Genomic DNA, 12,797 nt, shown 5'->3' on the forward strand with positions numbered 1-12,797 from the left:
GTAAACATCGGTTGGAACTATCCATACTTTTCTTATCCGTACAGTTGATTTTTAAATTCTCTTTATCTTGATTTCTACTAGTAGATACAGTGCAGACCCCTTGTGTCTATATCTTGATTTCTACTAGTAGATACAGTGCAGACCCCTTGTGTCTATATCTTGATTTCTACTAGTAGATACAGTGCAGACCCCTTGTGTCTATATCTTGATTTCTACTAGAAGATACAGTGCAGACCCCTTGTGTCTATATCTTGATTTCTACTAGAAGATACAGTGCAGACCCCTTGTGTCTATATCTTGATTTCTACTAGTAGATACAGTGCAGACCCCTTGTGTCTATATCTTGGTCTCTACTAGTAGATATAGTGCAGACCCCTTGTGTCTATATCTTGATTTCTACTAGTAGATACAGTGCAGACCCCTTGTGTCTATATCTTGGTCTCTACTAGTAGATACAGTGCAGACCCCTTGTGTCTATATCTTGGTCTCTACTAGTAGATACAGTGCAGACCCCTTGTGTCTATATCTTGATTTCTACTAGTAGATACAGTGCAGACCCCTTGTGTCTATATCTTGGTCTCTACTAGTAGATACAGTGCAGACCCCTTGTGTCTATATCTTGATTTCTACTAGTAGATACAGTGCAGACCCCTTGTGTCTATATCTTGATTTCTACTAGTAGATACAGTGCAGACCCCTTGTGTCTATATCTTGATTTCTACTAGTAGATACAGTGCAGACCCCTTGTGTCTATATCTTGATTTCTACTAGTAGATACAGTGCAGACCCCTTGTGTCTATATCTTGATTTCTACTAGTAGATACAGTGCAGACCCCTTGTGTCTATATCTTGGTCTCTACTAGTAGATACAGTGCAGACCCCTTGTGTCTATATCTTGGTCTCTACTAGTAGATATAGTGCAGACCCCTTGTGTCTATATCTTGACAAAGCAAAAAAAAAAGTTTTTTTAGACATCATCTAAAAACAAAGCATTTGTGTTTAGTGAGTCCGTCAGATCAGAGGCAGTAGGGATGACCAGGGATGTTCTCTGTTTAGTGAGTCCGTCAGATCAGAAGCAGTAGGGATGACCAGGGATGTTCTCTGTTTAGTGAGTCCGCCAGATCAGAGGCAGTAGGGATGACCAGGGATGTTCTCTGTTTAGTGAGTCCGCCAGATCAGAGGCAGTAGGGATGACCAGGGATGTTCTCTGTTTAGTGAGTCCTCCAGATCAGAGGCAGTAGGGATGACCAGGGATGTTCTCTGTTTAGTGAGTCCGCCAGATCAGAGGCAGTAGGGATGACCAGGGATGTTCTCTCTTTAGTGAGTCCTCCAGATCAGAGGCAGTAGGGATGACCAGGGATGTTCTCTGTTTAGTGAGTCCTCCAGATCAGAGGCAGTAGGGATGACCAGGGATGTTCTCTTGATAAGTGATTGAATTGGACCATTTTCTGTCCTGCTAAGCATTCAAAATGTAACGAGTACTTTTGGGTGTAATGGAAAATGTATGGAGTAAAAAGTACATCATTTTCTTTAGGAATGTAGTGAAGTAAAAGTAAGAGTTGTCAAAACTATGAATAATAGAGTAAAGTACAGATACACAAAAAAACGACTTAAGTATTTTTACTTAAGTACTTTACACCACTGTTCCTTATTACATAAAAGGCATTCCTTACCCTGTAGTTTATAGAATCATCTCCCCGGGATGTAAAATAGTGTCTCTGGTGTATGTGTCTGTGTGTGTGTGTGTGTCTGTGTGTCTGTGTGTGTGTCTGTGTGTCTGTGTGTGTGTGTGTCTCTGTGTGTGTGTGTGTCTGTGTGTGTGTGTGTCTGCGTGTGTGTGTGTGTGTGTGTGTGTGTGTGTGTCTGCGTGTGTGTGTGCGTGTGTGTGTGTGTGTGTGTGTGTGTGTGTGTGTGTGTGTCTGTGTCTGTGTCTGTGTGTGTGTGTGTGTTCTCAGATGCCATGCCGGCTGACCACGAGCAGTACTACGGCTTCACTAAGTTTGCTATGGAGCTCAATGAGCTGGACCCTTCACTGAAACTGCTGCTGCCTCCCACAGACACCCGGCTACGGCTCGACCAGAGGTGAGAGACAGAGAGAAGAGTGCTACTGTACAGTAACACACCATTGTCTAAGCATGGTGTAGGGACCAGCATGGTGTAGGGACCAGCATGGTGTAGGGGCCAGCATGGTGTAGAGACCAGTATGGTGTAGGGGCCAGCATGGTGTAGAGACCAGCATGGTGTAGGGACCAGCATGGTGTAGGGACCAGCATGGTGTAGGGACCAGCATGGTGTAGAGACCAGCATGGTGTAGGCACCAGCAAGACGTAGGAACGAGCATGTCGTAACAATGTAGAAATGTGCATTTGGTAATACAGTTTCGTATTACACCCATCAAATGACCATTATTACAACATACACAGCTGGGTTTGCTTTATTGTGTATCCAAATGTCCCTCTGTGTGTGTGTGTGTGTGTGTGTGTGTGTGTGTGTGTGTGTGTGTGTGTGTGTGTGTGTGTGTGTGTGTGTGTGTGTGTGTGTGTGTGTGTGTGTGTGTGTGTGTGTGTGTGTGTACCAGGCTGCTAGAGGAGGGCAACGTAGAGGCAGCAGAGGAACAGAAACAGAACATAGAACAGCAGCAGAGAGACAGACGCAGAGTCCTGGAGGAAAACACCATGACACATCAACCCACATTCTTCAGGTGAACTCCTAGAGCTGGATACAGGGATCTTTTTTTTTACTATACAGTATATACAGTATTTCTTTTTACAAATGCGCAATTGTATAAACCGATCTATAACGACACATAACTCTGCGATGCTAGAAACAAGTGGTAGACTACCAGAGGAAGACACTGATTGATGCACATGGGGTTATCTTTGCTTGGGAAGTAATCTGATACAACGTGCGATTCGGTTGCTATCAATTGATCTATTCACTTTGGGCCCGATTCCGACTTTGGAAATTACACGTTTCTTACGCACACCTTTCCTACGCACTTCTCAGTACTTGGTATTGCCTTACGAAGGTGCGTAATGGGCTTTGCATGTGTGCCCCCCCCCTCCCGCGCGCATGCGCTGAATAAATGTAATCCCATTTACTGGCCAACAGATTTTCTCGTGGAGTTGTCTGTGAGTAAGTTGATATGTTGAAATGTTTCAGTTTGCTGCCATATGACTGGTTTCACATTTGTCTCCAGTGATTATAATGTCAAATAGATCTGAAACAAGTGTAATTTCTATTTACAATCCCCTCATCCGAACTGACTACTCATTTACCAAGCTCTAATCAATAGCTCTGATCAAGTACTCGTTTACCTAGCTCTAAATCAATAGCTCTGATCAAGTACTCGTTTACCTAGCTCTAAATCAATAGCTCTTATCAAGTACTCGTTTACCTAGCTCTAAATCAATAGCTCTTATCAAGTACTCGTTTACCTAGCTCTAAATCAATAGCTCTGATCAAGTACTCGTTTACCAAGCTCTAAATCAATAGCTCTTATCAAGTACTCGTTTACCAAGCTCTAATCAATAGCTCTTATCAAGTACTCGTTTACCTAGCTCTAAATCAATAGCTCTTATCAAGTACTCGTTTACCTAGCTCTAAATCAATAGCTCTGATCAAGTACTCGTTTACCTAGCTCTAAATCAATAGCTCTGATCAAGTACTCGTTTACCTAGTTCTAATCAAGTACTCGTTTACCTAGCTCTAAATCAATAGCTCTTATCAAGTACTCGTTTACCTAGCTCTAATCAATAGCTCTTATCAAGTACTCGTTTACCAAGCTCTAATCAATAGCTCTTATCAAGTACTCGTTTACCTAGCTCTAAATCAATAGCTCTGATCAAGTACTCGTTTACTTAGCTCTAAATCAATAGCTCTGATCAAGTTGTAAATTACAGTGCATGGAGAATGGTTCTTTTTTGATTGGAAAACAAAAGTAATCTGATGCTTTTTCCACTTGGAATCGGTAGGTTTGCTAGACCTTATTCATAGTTTCCTAGCACGTAAAAGTTGTTAGAATCCGCCGTATCTGTAGACACACCTCCACCGCACCTTCATGTATTCAATCTCCACCCTAAACCAATAGCAGGTGAACATCACGCTATTCTCATGCTTTAGATCAAGTTCAGATAATTACGTTCCATTTACTCACGTTTAACTCAGGTGGGAATCGGGCCCTTTCTGTAAAAGAGAATACGTACAATTAAATTGAGGGTTGAAATAAATTATAATAATAAAACGTATTTGGTAGCGGAATAACATTGGGTCTAGACTTTATTTTTCTTATAAAGGGGGCCCTTGGGAAAAAATGTTGGCAGCCCTGTTCTAATACATCTCCACAGCTAAACTCAACCTGCATTTATTCCCACTGGGTTTATTAAAGCAATAAGGCAGGAGAGAGTGTGGTATATGGCCAATATACCACGGCTATGGGCTGTTCTTATGCACGACGCAACGCGCCTGGATACAGCCCTTAGACGTGGTATATTGGCCTTATACCACAATCCCCCGAGGTGCCTTATTGCTATTATAAACTGGTAACAAATGTAATTACAACAGTAAAAATAATTGTTTTGTCATACCCGTGTTATACGGTCTCATTTACCACGGCTTTCAGCCAATCAGCATTCAGGGCTCGGACCACCCAGTTTATAACACAATACGGATGTACCTATATAGATGTACATGTACCACAACAGACACACCAGACATGTAACATGTCCATGGGAACATTAGGTTACTCCATGTTCAGTAGCTGGTTCTCAGTTTCCATTCAATTCTGATGGCGAGTTTGTGAGTGTTGAAGGCATAGTTCAAAAACAGTCTAATTTTAGTATTTTGCTCATTAGTCAACTGTTAATACAATCCACAAAAATGTAAGCAGTCAAGTTTTCAAGATAGAGCACTTATAATAAAAAGCAAAAACGTGAGGAGGCTGATGAGGCTGATGAGGCTGATGATAATGATGAGGCTGTGTTTTGCATCATGATCTTTTTGTTGTTGGTTCTTTTTAGAAGGTATTTCATTATTCAGTTCAGGTAAAGAATATGTCTTTCTGTTGTCCACAGGAAATCAAAGGATGACACCTGGGTTAGCAACAACACTTACTGGGACCTGAGGAGCGATCCAGGCTTTGCCCACCTGGACTGTCCAGTGTTGTGGTGACCTGAGGAGGGAACCAGACTATCACCACCTGGACTGTCCAGTGTTGTGGTGACCTGAGGAGGGAACCAGACTATCACCACCTGGACTGTCCAGTGTTGTGGTGACCTGAGGAGGGAACCAGACTATCACCACCTGGACTGTCCAGTGTTGTGGTGACCTGAGGAGGAAACCAGACTATCACCACCTGGACTGTCCTGTGTTGTGGTGACCTGAGGAGGAAACCAGACTATCACCACCTGGACTGTCCAGTGTTGTGGTGACCTGAGGAGGAAACCAGACTATCACCACCTGGACTGTCCTGTGTTGTGGGGACCTGAGGAGGAAACCAGACTATCACCACCTGGACTGTCCTGTGTTGTGGTGACCTGAGGAGGGGACCAGACTATCACCACCTGGACTGTCCTGTGTTGTGGTGACCTGAGGAGGGAACCAGACTATCACCACCTGGACTGTCCTATGTTGTGGGGACCTGAGGAGGAAACCAGACTATCACCACCTGGACTGTCCTGTGTTGTGGTGACCTGAGGAGGAAACCAGACTATCACCACCTGGACTGTCCTGTGTTGTGGTGACCTGAGGAGGGGACCAGACTATCACCACCTGGACTGTCCTGTGTTGTGGTGACCTGAGGAGGAAACCAGACTATCACCACCTGGACTGTCCTGTGTTGTGGTGACCTGAGGAGGGAACCAGACTATCACCACCTGAACTGTCCTGTGTTGTGGTGACCTGAGGAGGGAACCAGACTATCACCACCTGGACTGTCCTGTGTTGTGGTGACCTGAGGAGGGAACCAGACTATCACCACCTGGACTGTCCAGTGTTGTGGGGACCTGAGGAGGGAACCAGACTATCACCACCTGGACTGTCCTGTGTTGTGGTGACCTGAGGAGGAAACCAGACTATCACCACCTGGACTGTCCAGTGTTGTGGTGACCTGAGGAGGAAACCAGACTATCACCACCTGGACTGTCCTGTGTTGTGGTGACCTGTGGATGGAACCAGACTATCACCACCTGGACTGTCCAGTGTTGTGGTGACCTGAGGAGGGAACCAGACTATCACCACCTGGACTGTCCAGTGTTGTGGTGACCTTAGTGTGACTTCTGTGGCCACTGGTCACACACCTGGGTCATGTTTATTAGGCACAGGACTGAAACAGGGAGGGACTACCTGAGCTTGTCCAATAAGAAACGCTTGTGCGTTCATAAGGCACCAAACGGAAGAAAACAGACTGCAACGGAGGGAACTACCTGAACTTCCAGTCCAATAAGAAACTTAATTTTTTGTTTTCAGTTACGGTGTGCACTTATGAACACGACCATGCTTGGACTTCCTGTCTGTACTGTGACCCAGGCTGGCTCTGGGGGCTGGAGTCCTGCTGCTCTGTCCGTCTCATTGGTTACGCCTCAAATGGCACCCTATTCCCTACATAGTGCACTGCTTTTGACCAGAGCCCTATGGGCCCAAGTAGTGCATCATACGCTAAAGGGAATAGGGTGCCATTTGGGACTTACCCTCTTGCACATGTCCATCTACTGTCCATCATTCACATGTCCATCTACTGTCCATCATTCACATGTCCATCTACTGTCCATCATTCACATGTCCATCTACTGTCCATCATTCACATGTCCATCTACTGTCCATCATTCACATGTCCATCTACTATCCATCATTCACCTGTCCATCTACTGTCCATCATTCACATGTCCATCTACTGTCCATCATTCACATGTCCATCTACTGTCCATCATTAACATGTCCCTCTACTGTCCATCATTCACATGTCCATCTACTATCCATCATTCACATGTCCATCTACTATCCATCATTCACATGTCCATCTACTATCCATCATTCACATGTCCATCTACTGTCCATCATTAACATGTCCCTCTACTGTCCATCATTCACATGTCCATCTACTATCCATCATTCACATGTCCATCTACTGTCCATCATTCACATGTCCATCTACTATCCATCATTCACATGTCCATCTACTATCCATCATTCACATGTCCATCTACTGTCCATCATCCACATGTCCATCTACTGTCCATCATTCACATGTCCATCTACTATCCATCATTCACATGTCCATCTACTATCCATCATTCACATGTCCATCTACTGTCCATCATTCACATGTCCATCTACTGTCCATCATTCACATGTCCATCTACTGTCCATCATTCACATGTCCATCTACTATCCATCATTCACATGTCCATCTACTGTCCATCATTCACATATCCATCTGCTGTCCATCATTTACCTGTCCATGTACTATCCATTATCCCCCCCACGCATGTTGCTGGTTTATAATTCATTGTTGTTTTCATTTTTTCATTTGAGAGTTTATCCAGTTTATTGCCTTAATAGACAACATTTATCCGAGTAGTGTATTAATGTAGCGTCTTTATATAGCATACCCTTCGAATGCAGGGACTATTATGCAAAAATTGTGTCCTGTTTTTCCACCTGTAGTGTCTCATCGTGCAGAATAGAACACATAAGAAATACTGTATACTTCAACAAGGTACTAAAGAATGAATTACTAGCCTTGTTGGTTCTGCAAAGACTGTAAAATAATCCTTCCCTTTTTGTATTGCCGCTCCTCGCTAACTTAGCTACTAGTCTACATTAGCACAGCTGTTGACTGTACAACACTGTCTTAACACATGCGGTTTTCTACCTCTGAGATGAGATTCCATGGTACTTGTAACACCATTGAGAAGGTGTACATGTCAAATATTTATTCTGCACCTGTCTAATGCCTTACTGGGTGAACTATATTGCATTTTACTCTAATTTCTGTTTATAAACAAACTGAAATGTTTCAGAAGGGCACGTGTGTTTGTGTGAGGAGGAATTCTTTAAAGAATGAAGTATGTTTTTGAAGTTTCATTCTAAAATGCTATATATCCATTTTCAGAAATGTTGGTGATTTAGCTTTTATTGTTTAAAGGTCATGAACAGTCAAAATCATGTTTTTCATGAAATTGGATGATATTTGAAGGAAACCAGATTAAAGTATTGATGACCAAAGTATGAAAAATGACCGTTGCTTCTATATTGATCAAGTTTGATCATAAAGTTACTGGCCCCTCCCCCATGTCAAACACTGGTAACATTGTATTCTCTTACCTAATTTACATAAGTATTCAGACCCTTGGCTATGAGACACGAAATTGAGCTCAGTTGCATCCTGTATCCTGTTTACATTGATCATCCTTGAGATCTTTCTACAACTGGTAAGTTCAATTGATTGGACATGATTTGGAAAGGCACATGCCTGTCTATATAAGATCCCACAGTTGACAGTGCATGTCAGAGCAAAAACCAAGCCTTGAGGTCGAAGGAATTGTCAGGATTGTGTCGAGGCACAGATCTGGGGAAGGGTACCAAAACATTTCTGCAGCATTGAATTTCCCCAAGAACACAGTGACCTTCATCATTCTTAAATGGAAGAAGTTTGGAACCACCAAGACTTCCTAGAGATGGCAACCCGGCCAAACTGAGCAATCAGAGGAGAAGGGCCTTGGTCAGGGAGGTGACCAAGGACCCGATGGTCACTCTGACAGAGCTCCAGAGTTCCTATGTGGAGATGGGAGAACTTCCAGAAGGACAAACATCTCTGCAGCACTCCACCAATCAGGCCTTTATGGTAGAATGGCCAGAGGGAAGCCACTCCTTAGTAAAAGGCACATGACAGCCCACTTGGAGTTTGCCAAAACGCACCTAAAGGACTCTGACCATGAGAAACAAGATTCTCTGGTCTGATGAAACCAAGATTGAACTCTTTGGCCTGAATGCCAAGTGTCACGTCTGGAGGAAACCTGGCACCATCCCTACAGTGAAGCATGGTGGTGGCAGCATCATGCTGTGGGGATGTTTTTAAGCGGCAGGGACTGGGAGACTAGTCAGGATCGAGGGAAAGATGAACGGAGCAAAGTACAGAGAGATCCTTGATGAAAACCTGCTCCAGAGCGCTCAGGACCTCAGACTGGGGAGAAGGTTCACCTTCCAACAGGACCACGAGAGTAAGCACACAGCCAAGACAACGCAGGTGTGGCTTCGGGACAAGAACCCGGACTTGAACCCGATCGATCATCTCTGGAGAAACCTGAAAATAGCTGTGCAGCGACGCTCCCCATCCAACCTGACAGAGCTTGAGAGGATCTACAGACAAGAATGGGAGAAACAAATAATCATGTTTTGTTGCAAAACGCTATATACCTCAGTCTCAGAGGAAAAGTAGTAACGCTAGGTTTTACACAGTCAAATGTGACAAATAACTACATTTTTAATAGAGAACTGTACAAATGTTATATTTTTTAAAAGATTTAAAAATTCAATAAAATAATATGAGATACACTACATGACCAAAAGTATGTGGACACCTGCTCGTCGAACATCTCATTCCACAAAAGCATTAGTGAGGTCGGGCACTATTGTTGGCCAATTACTGTAGGCCTGGCTTGCAGTCGGCGTTCCAATTCATCCCAAAGGTGTTCGATGGAGTTGAGGTCAGGGCTCTGGGCAGGCCAGTCGAGTTCTTCCACATCGATCTCAACAAACCATTTGCTGAAACAGGAAAGGGCCTTCCCTAAACTGTTGCCACAAAGTTGGAAGCACAGAATTGTCTAGGATGTCATTATATACTGTAGCATTAAGATTTCCCTTCACTGGAACTAAGGGGCCTAGCCCGAACCATGAAAAACAGCCCCAGACCATTATTCCTCCTCCACCAAACTTTACAGTTGGCACTATGCATTGGGGCAAGTAGCGTTCTCCTGGCATCCCATGAACCCAGATTCGTCCATCAGACTGCCAGATGGTGAAGCGTGATTCAACACTCCAGAGAACGCTTTTCCACTGCTCCATAGTCCAATGGCGGCGAGCTTTACACCACTCCAGCCGACACTTGGTATTACACATGTTGATCTTAGGCTTGTGTGCGGCTGCTCGGCCATGAAAACCCATTTCATGAAGCTCCCGACGAACAGTTCTTGTGTCCACATACTTTTGTGTATATAGTGTATGTATGTAAAGTATTTACATTTGACATCTTATCCAGAGTGGCTTACAGTTAATGCATTCAACTTAATAAGATCGCTAGGTGAGACAACCACATATCACAGTCAAATATACAGGATACAAACATCCCTTTCCAGCTAAACAATGGATATATACAGAATAGCGTTTAGCAACAAGAAAATATATACATATAAAGTCTATGAATAAAAAATCTGAGAACAGTAATATTTTACACACACATGAAGGAACCCATAAGCAATCATTTCTGATTATAAAAGACACGTGAATAATTGGTGGATAGAGTGTTTTGGAATGATACACAGTATATACAGTACCAGTAAAAAGTTTGGACACAGCTACTCAATCAAGAGTTTTTCATTATTTTTGCAATTTTTTACATTGTAAATAATAGTGAAACTATGAAATAACACATAGGGAATCATGTAGTAACCGAAAAAGTGTTAAACAAATCAAAATACATTTTAGATTTTATATTTTTCAAAATAGCCACCCTTTGCCTTGATGACAGCTTTGCACACTCTTGGTATTCTCTCTATCAGCTTCATTAGGAATGCTTTTCCAACAGTCTTGAAGGAGTTCCCACATATGCTGAGCACTTGTTTGCTGCTTTTCCTCCACTCTGCGGTCCAACTCATCCCAAACCATATGGGTTGAGGTCAGGTAATTGTGGAGGCCAGGTCATCTGATGAAGCACTCCATCACTCTCCTTGGTCAAATAGCCCTTACACTGCCTGGAGGTGTATTTTGGGTCATTGTCCTGTTGAAAAACAAATGATAGTGCCACTAAGCGTAAACCAGATGGCATGGCGTATAGCTGGTAAAAATGCTGTGGTAGCCATGCTGGTGTGCCTTGAATTCTAAATAAATCACAGACAGTGTCACCAGTAAAGCATCCCCACACCATCACACCTCCATTCTTCACGGGGGAACAACACATGCGGAGATCATGCGTTCACCTACTCTGTGTCTCACAAAGACACGGCGGTTGTAATCAAAAATCTCACATTTGGACTCATCAGACCAAAGGACAGATTTCCACCTGTCAAATATCCATTGCTTGTGTTTCTTGGCCCAAGCAAGTCTCTTCTTCTTATTGGTGTCCTTTAGTAGTGGTTTCTTTGCAGCAATTCGACCATGAAGGCCTGATTCACACTGTCTCCTCTGAACAGTTGATGTTGAGATGTGTCTGTTACTTGAACTCTGAGGCATTTATTTGGGCTGTAATCTGAGGTGCAGTTAACTCTAATGCACTTATCCTCTGCAGCAGAGGTAACTCTGAGTCTTCCTTTCCTGTGGCGGTCTTCATGACAGCCAATTTGTGGAGTGGTTGAAAAACAAGTTTTAATGACTCCAACCTAAGTGTATGTCGGAAGTTTACATAAACTTAGGTTGGAGTCATTAAAACTTGTTTTTCAACCACTCCACAAATTTCTTGTTAACAAACTATAGTTTTGGCAAGTCGGTTAGGACATCAATTTTTATTCACATGTAATTATTATTTCACATATAATTCACTGTATCACAATTCCAGGTGGTCAGAAGTTTACATACACTAAGTTGACTGTGCCTTTAAACAGCATGGAACATTTCAGAAAATGATGTCATGGTTTTAGAAGCTTCTGATAGGCTAATTGACATAATTTGAGTCAATTGGAGATGTACCTGTGGATGTATTTCAAGGCCTACCTTCAAACTCAGTGCCTCTGTTTGACATCATGGGAAAATCAAAAGAAATCAGCCAAGATCTCAGAAAAAAATTGTAGACCTCCACAAGTCTGGTTCATCCTTGGGAGAAATTTCCAAAGGCCTGAAGGTACCACCTTCATCTGTATAAACAATAGTGTGCAAATAGAAACCCCATGGGACCACGCAGCCGTCATACCGCTCAGGAAGGAGACGCGTTCTGTCTCCTAGAGATGAACGTACTTTTGTGCGAAAAGTGCAAATCAATCCCAGAACAACAGCAAAGGACCTTGTGAAGATGCTGGAGGAAACAGGTACAAAGTATCTATATCCACAGTAAAACGAGTCCTATATCGACATAACCTGAAAAGCCGCTCAGCAAGGAAGAAGCCACTGCTCCAAAACTGCCATAAAAAAGCCAGACTACGGTTTGAAACTGCACATGGGGACAAAGATTGTACTTTTTGGAGAAATGTCCTCTGGTCTGATGAAACAAAAATAGAACTGTTTGGCCATAATGACCATCGTTATGTTTGGAGGAAAAAGGGGGATGCTTGCAAGCCGAAGAACACCATTTCAACCGTGAAGCACGGGGGAGGCAGCATCATGTTGTGGGGGTGCTTTGCTGCAGGAGGGACTGGTGCACTTCACAAAATAGATGGCATCATGAGGTTGGAAAATTATGTGGATATATTGAAGCAACATCTCAAGACATTTTTTACATTTTACATTTTAGTCATTTAGCAGACACTCTTATCCAGAGCGACTTACAGTAGTGAATGCATACATTTCATATATGTTATTTATTTTTTATTTTTTTTATTAATTCCTGTACTGGTCCCCCGTGGGAAGACATCAGTCAGGAAGTTAAAGCTTGG

At 43.1% G+C, this 12,797-nt stretch overlaps 1 protein-coding gene across 1 annotated transcript in view; it reads left to right on the top strand.

Annotated features, from left to right (window-relative positions):
• LOC115187653 (oxysterol-binding protein-related protein 3-like) overlaps positions 1 to 8,233 on the top strand; it is a 55,593-nt gene extending 47,360 nt beyond the window's left edge. Inside the window, exons 15-17 of the mRNA XM_029746622.1 lie at positions 1,956 to 2,082; positions 2,579 to 2,701; positions 5,073 to 8,233. Coding sequence (XP_029602482.1) covers positions 1,956 to 2,082; positions 2,579 to 2,701; positions 5,073 to 5,169 — 347 coding nt within the window. The 3' untranslated portion in view covers positions 5,170 to 8,233. The remainder of the gene's footprint in view (positions 1 to 1,955; positions 2,083 to 2,578; positions 2,702 to 5,072) is intronic.
• Positions 8,234 to 12,797: the final 4,564 nt, after the last annotated feature.

The sequence above is a fragment of the Salmo trutta genome, unplaced genomic scaffold, assembly GCF_901001165.1.
Source record: "Salmo trutta unplaced genomic scaffold, fSalTru1.1, whole genome shotgun sequence".
NCBI classification, from domain to species: domain Eukaryota; kingdom Metazoa; phylum Chordata; class Actinopteri; order Salmoniformes; family Salmonidae; genus Salmo; species Salmo trutta.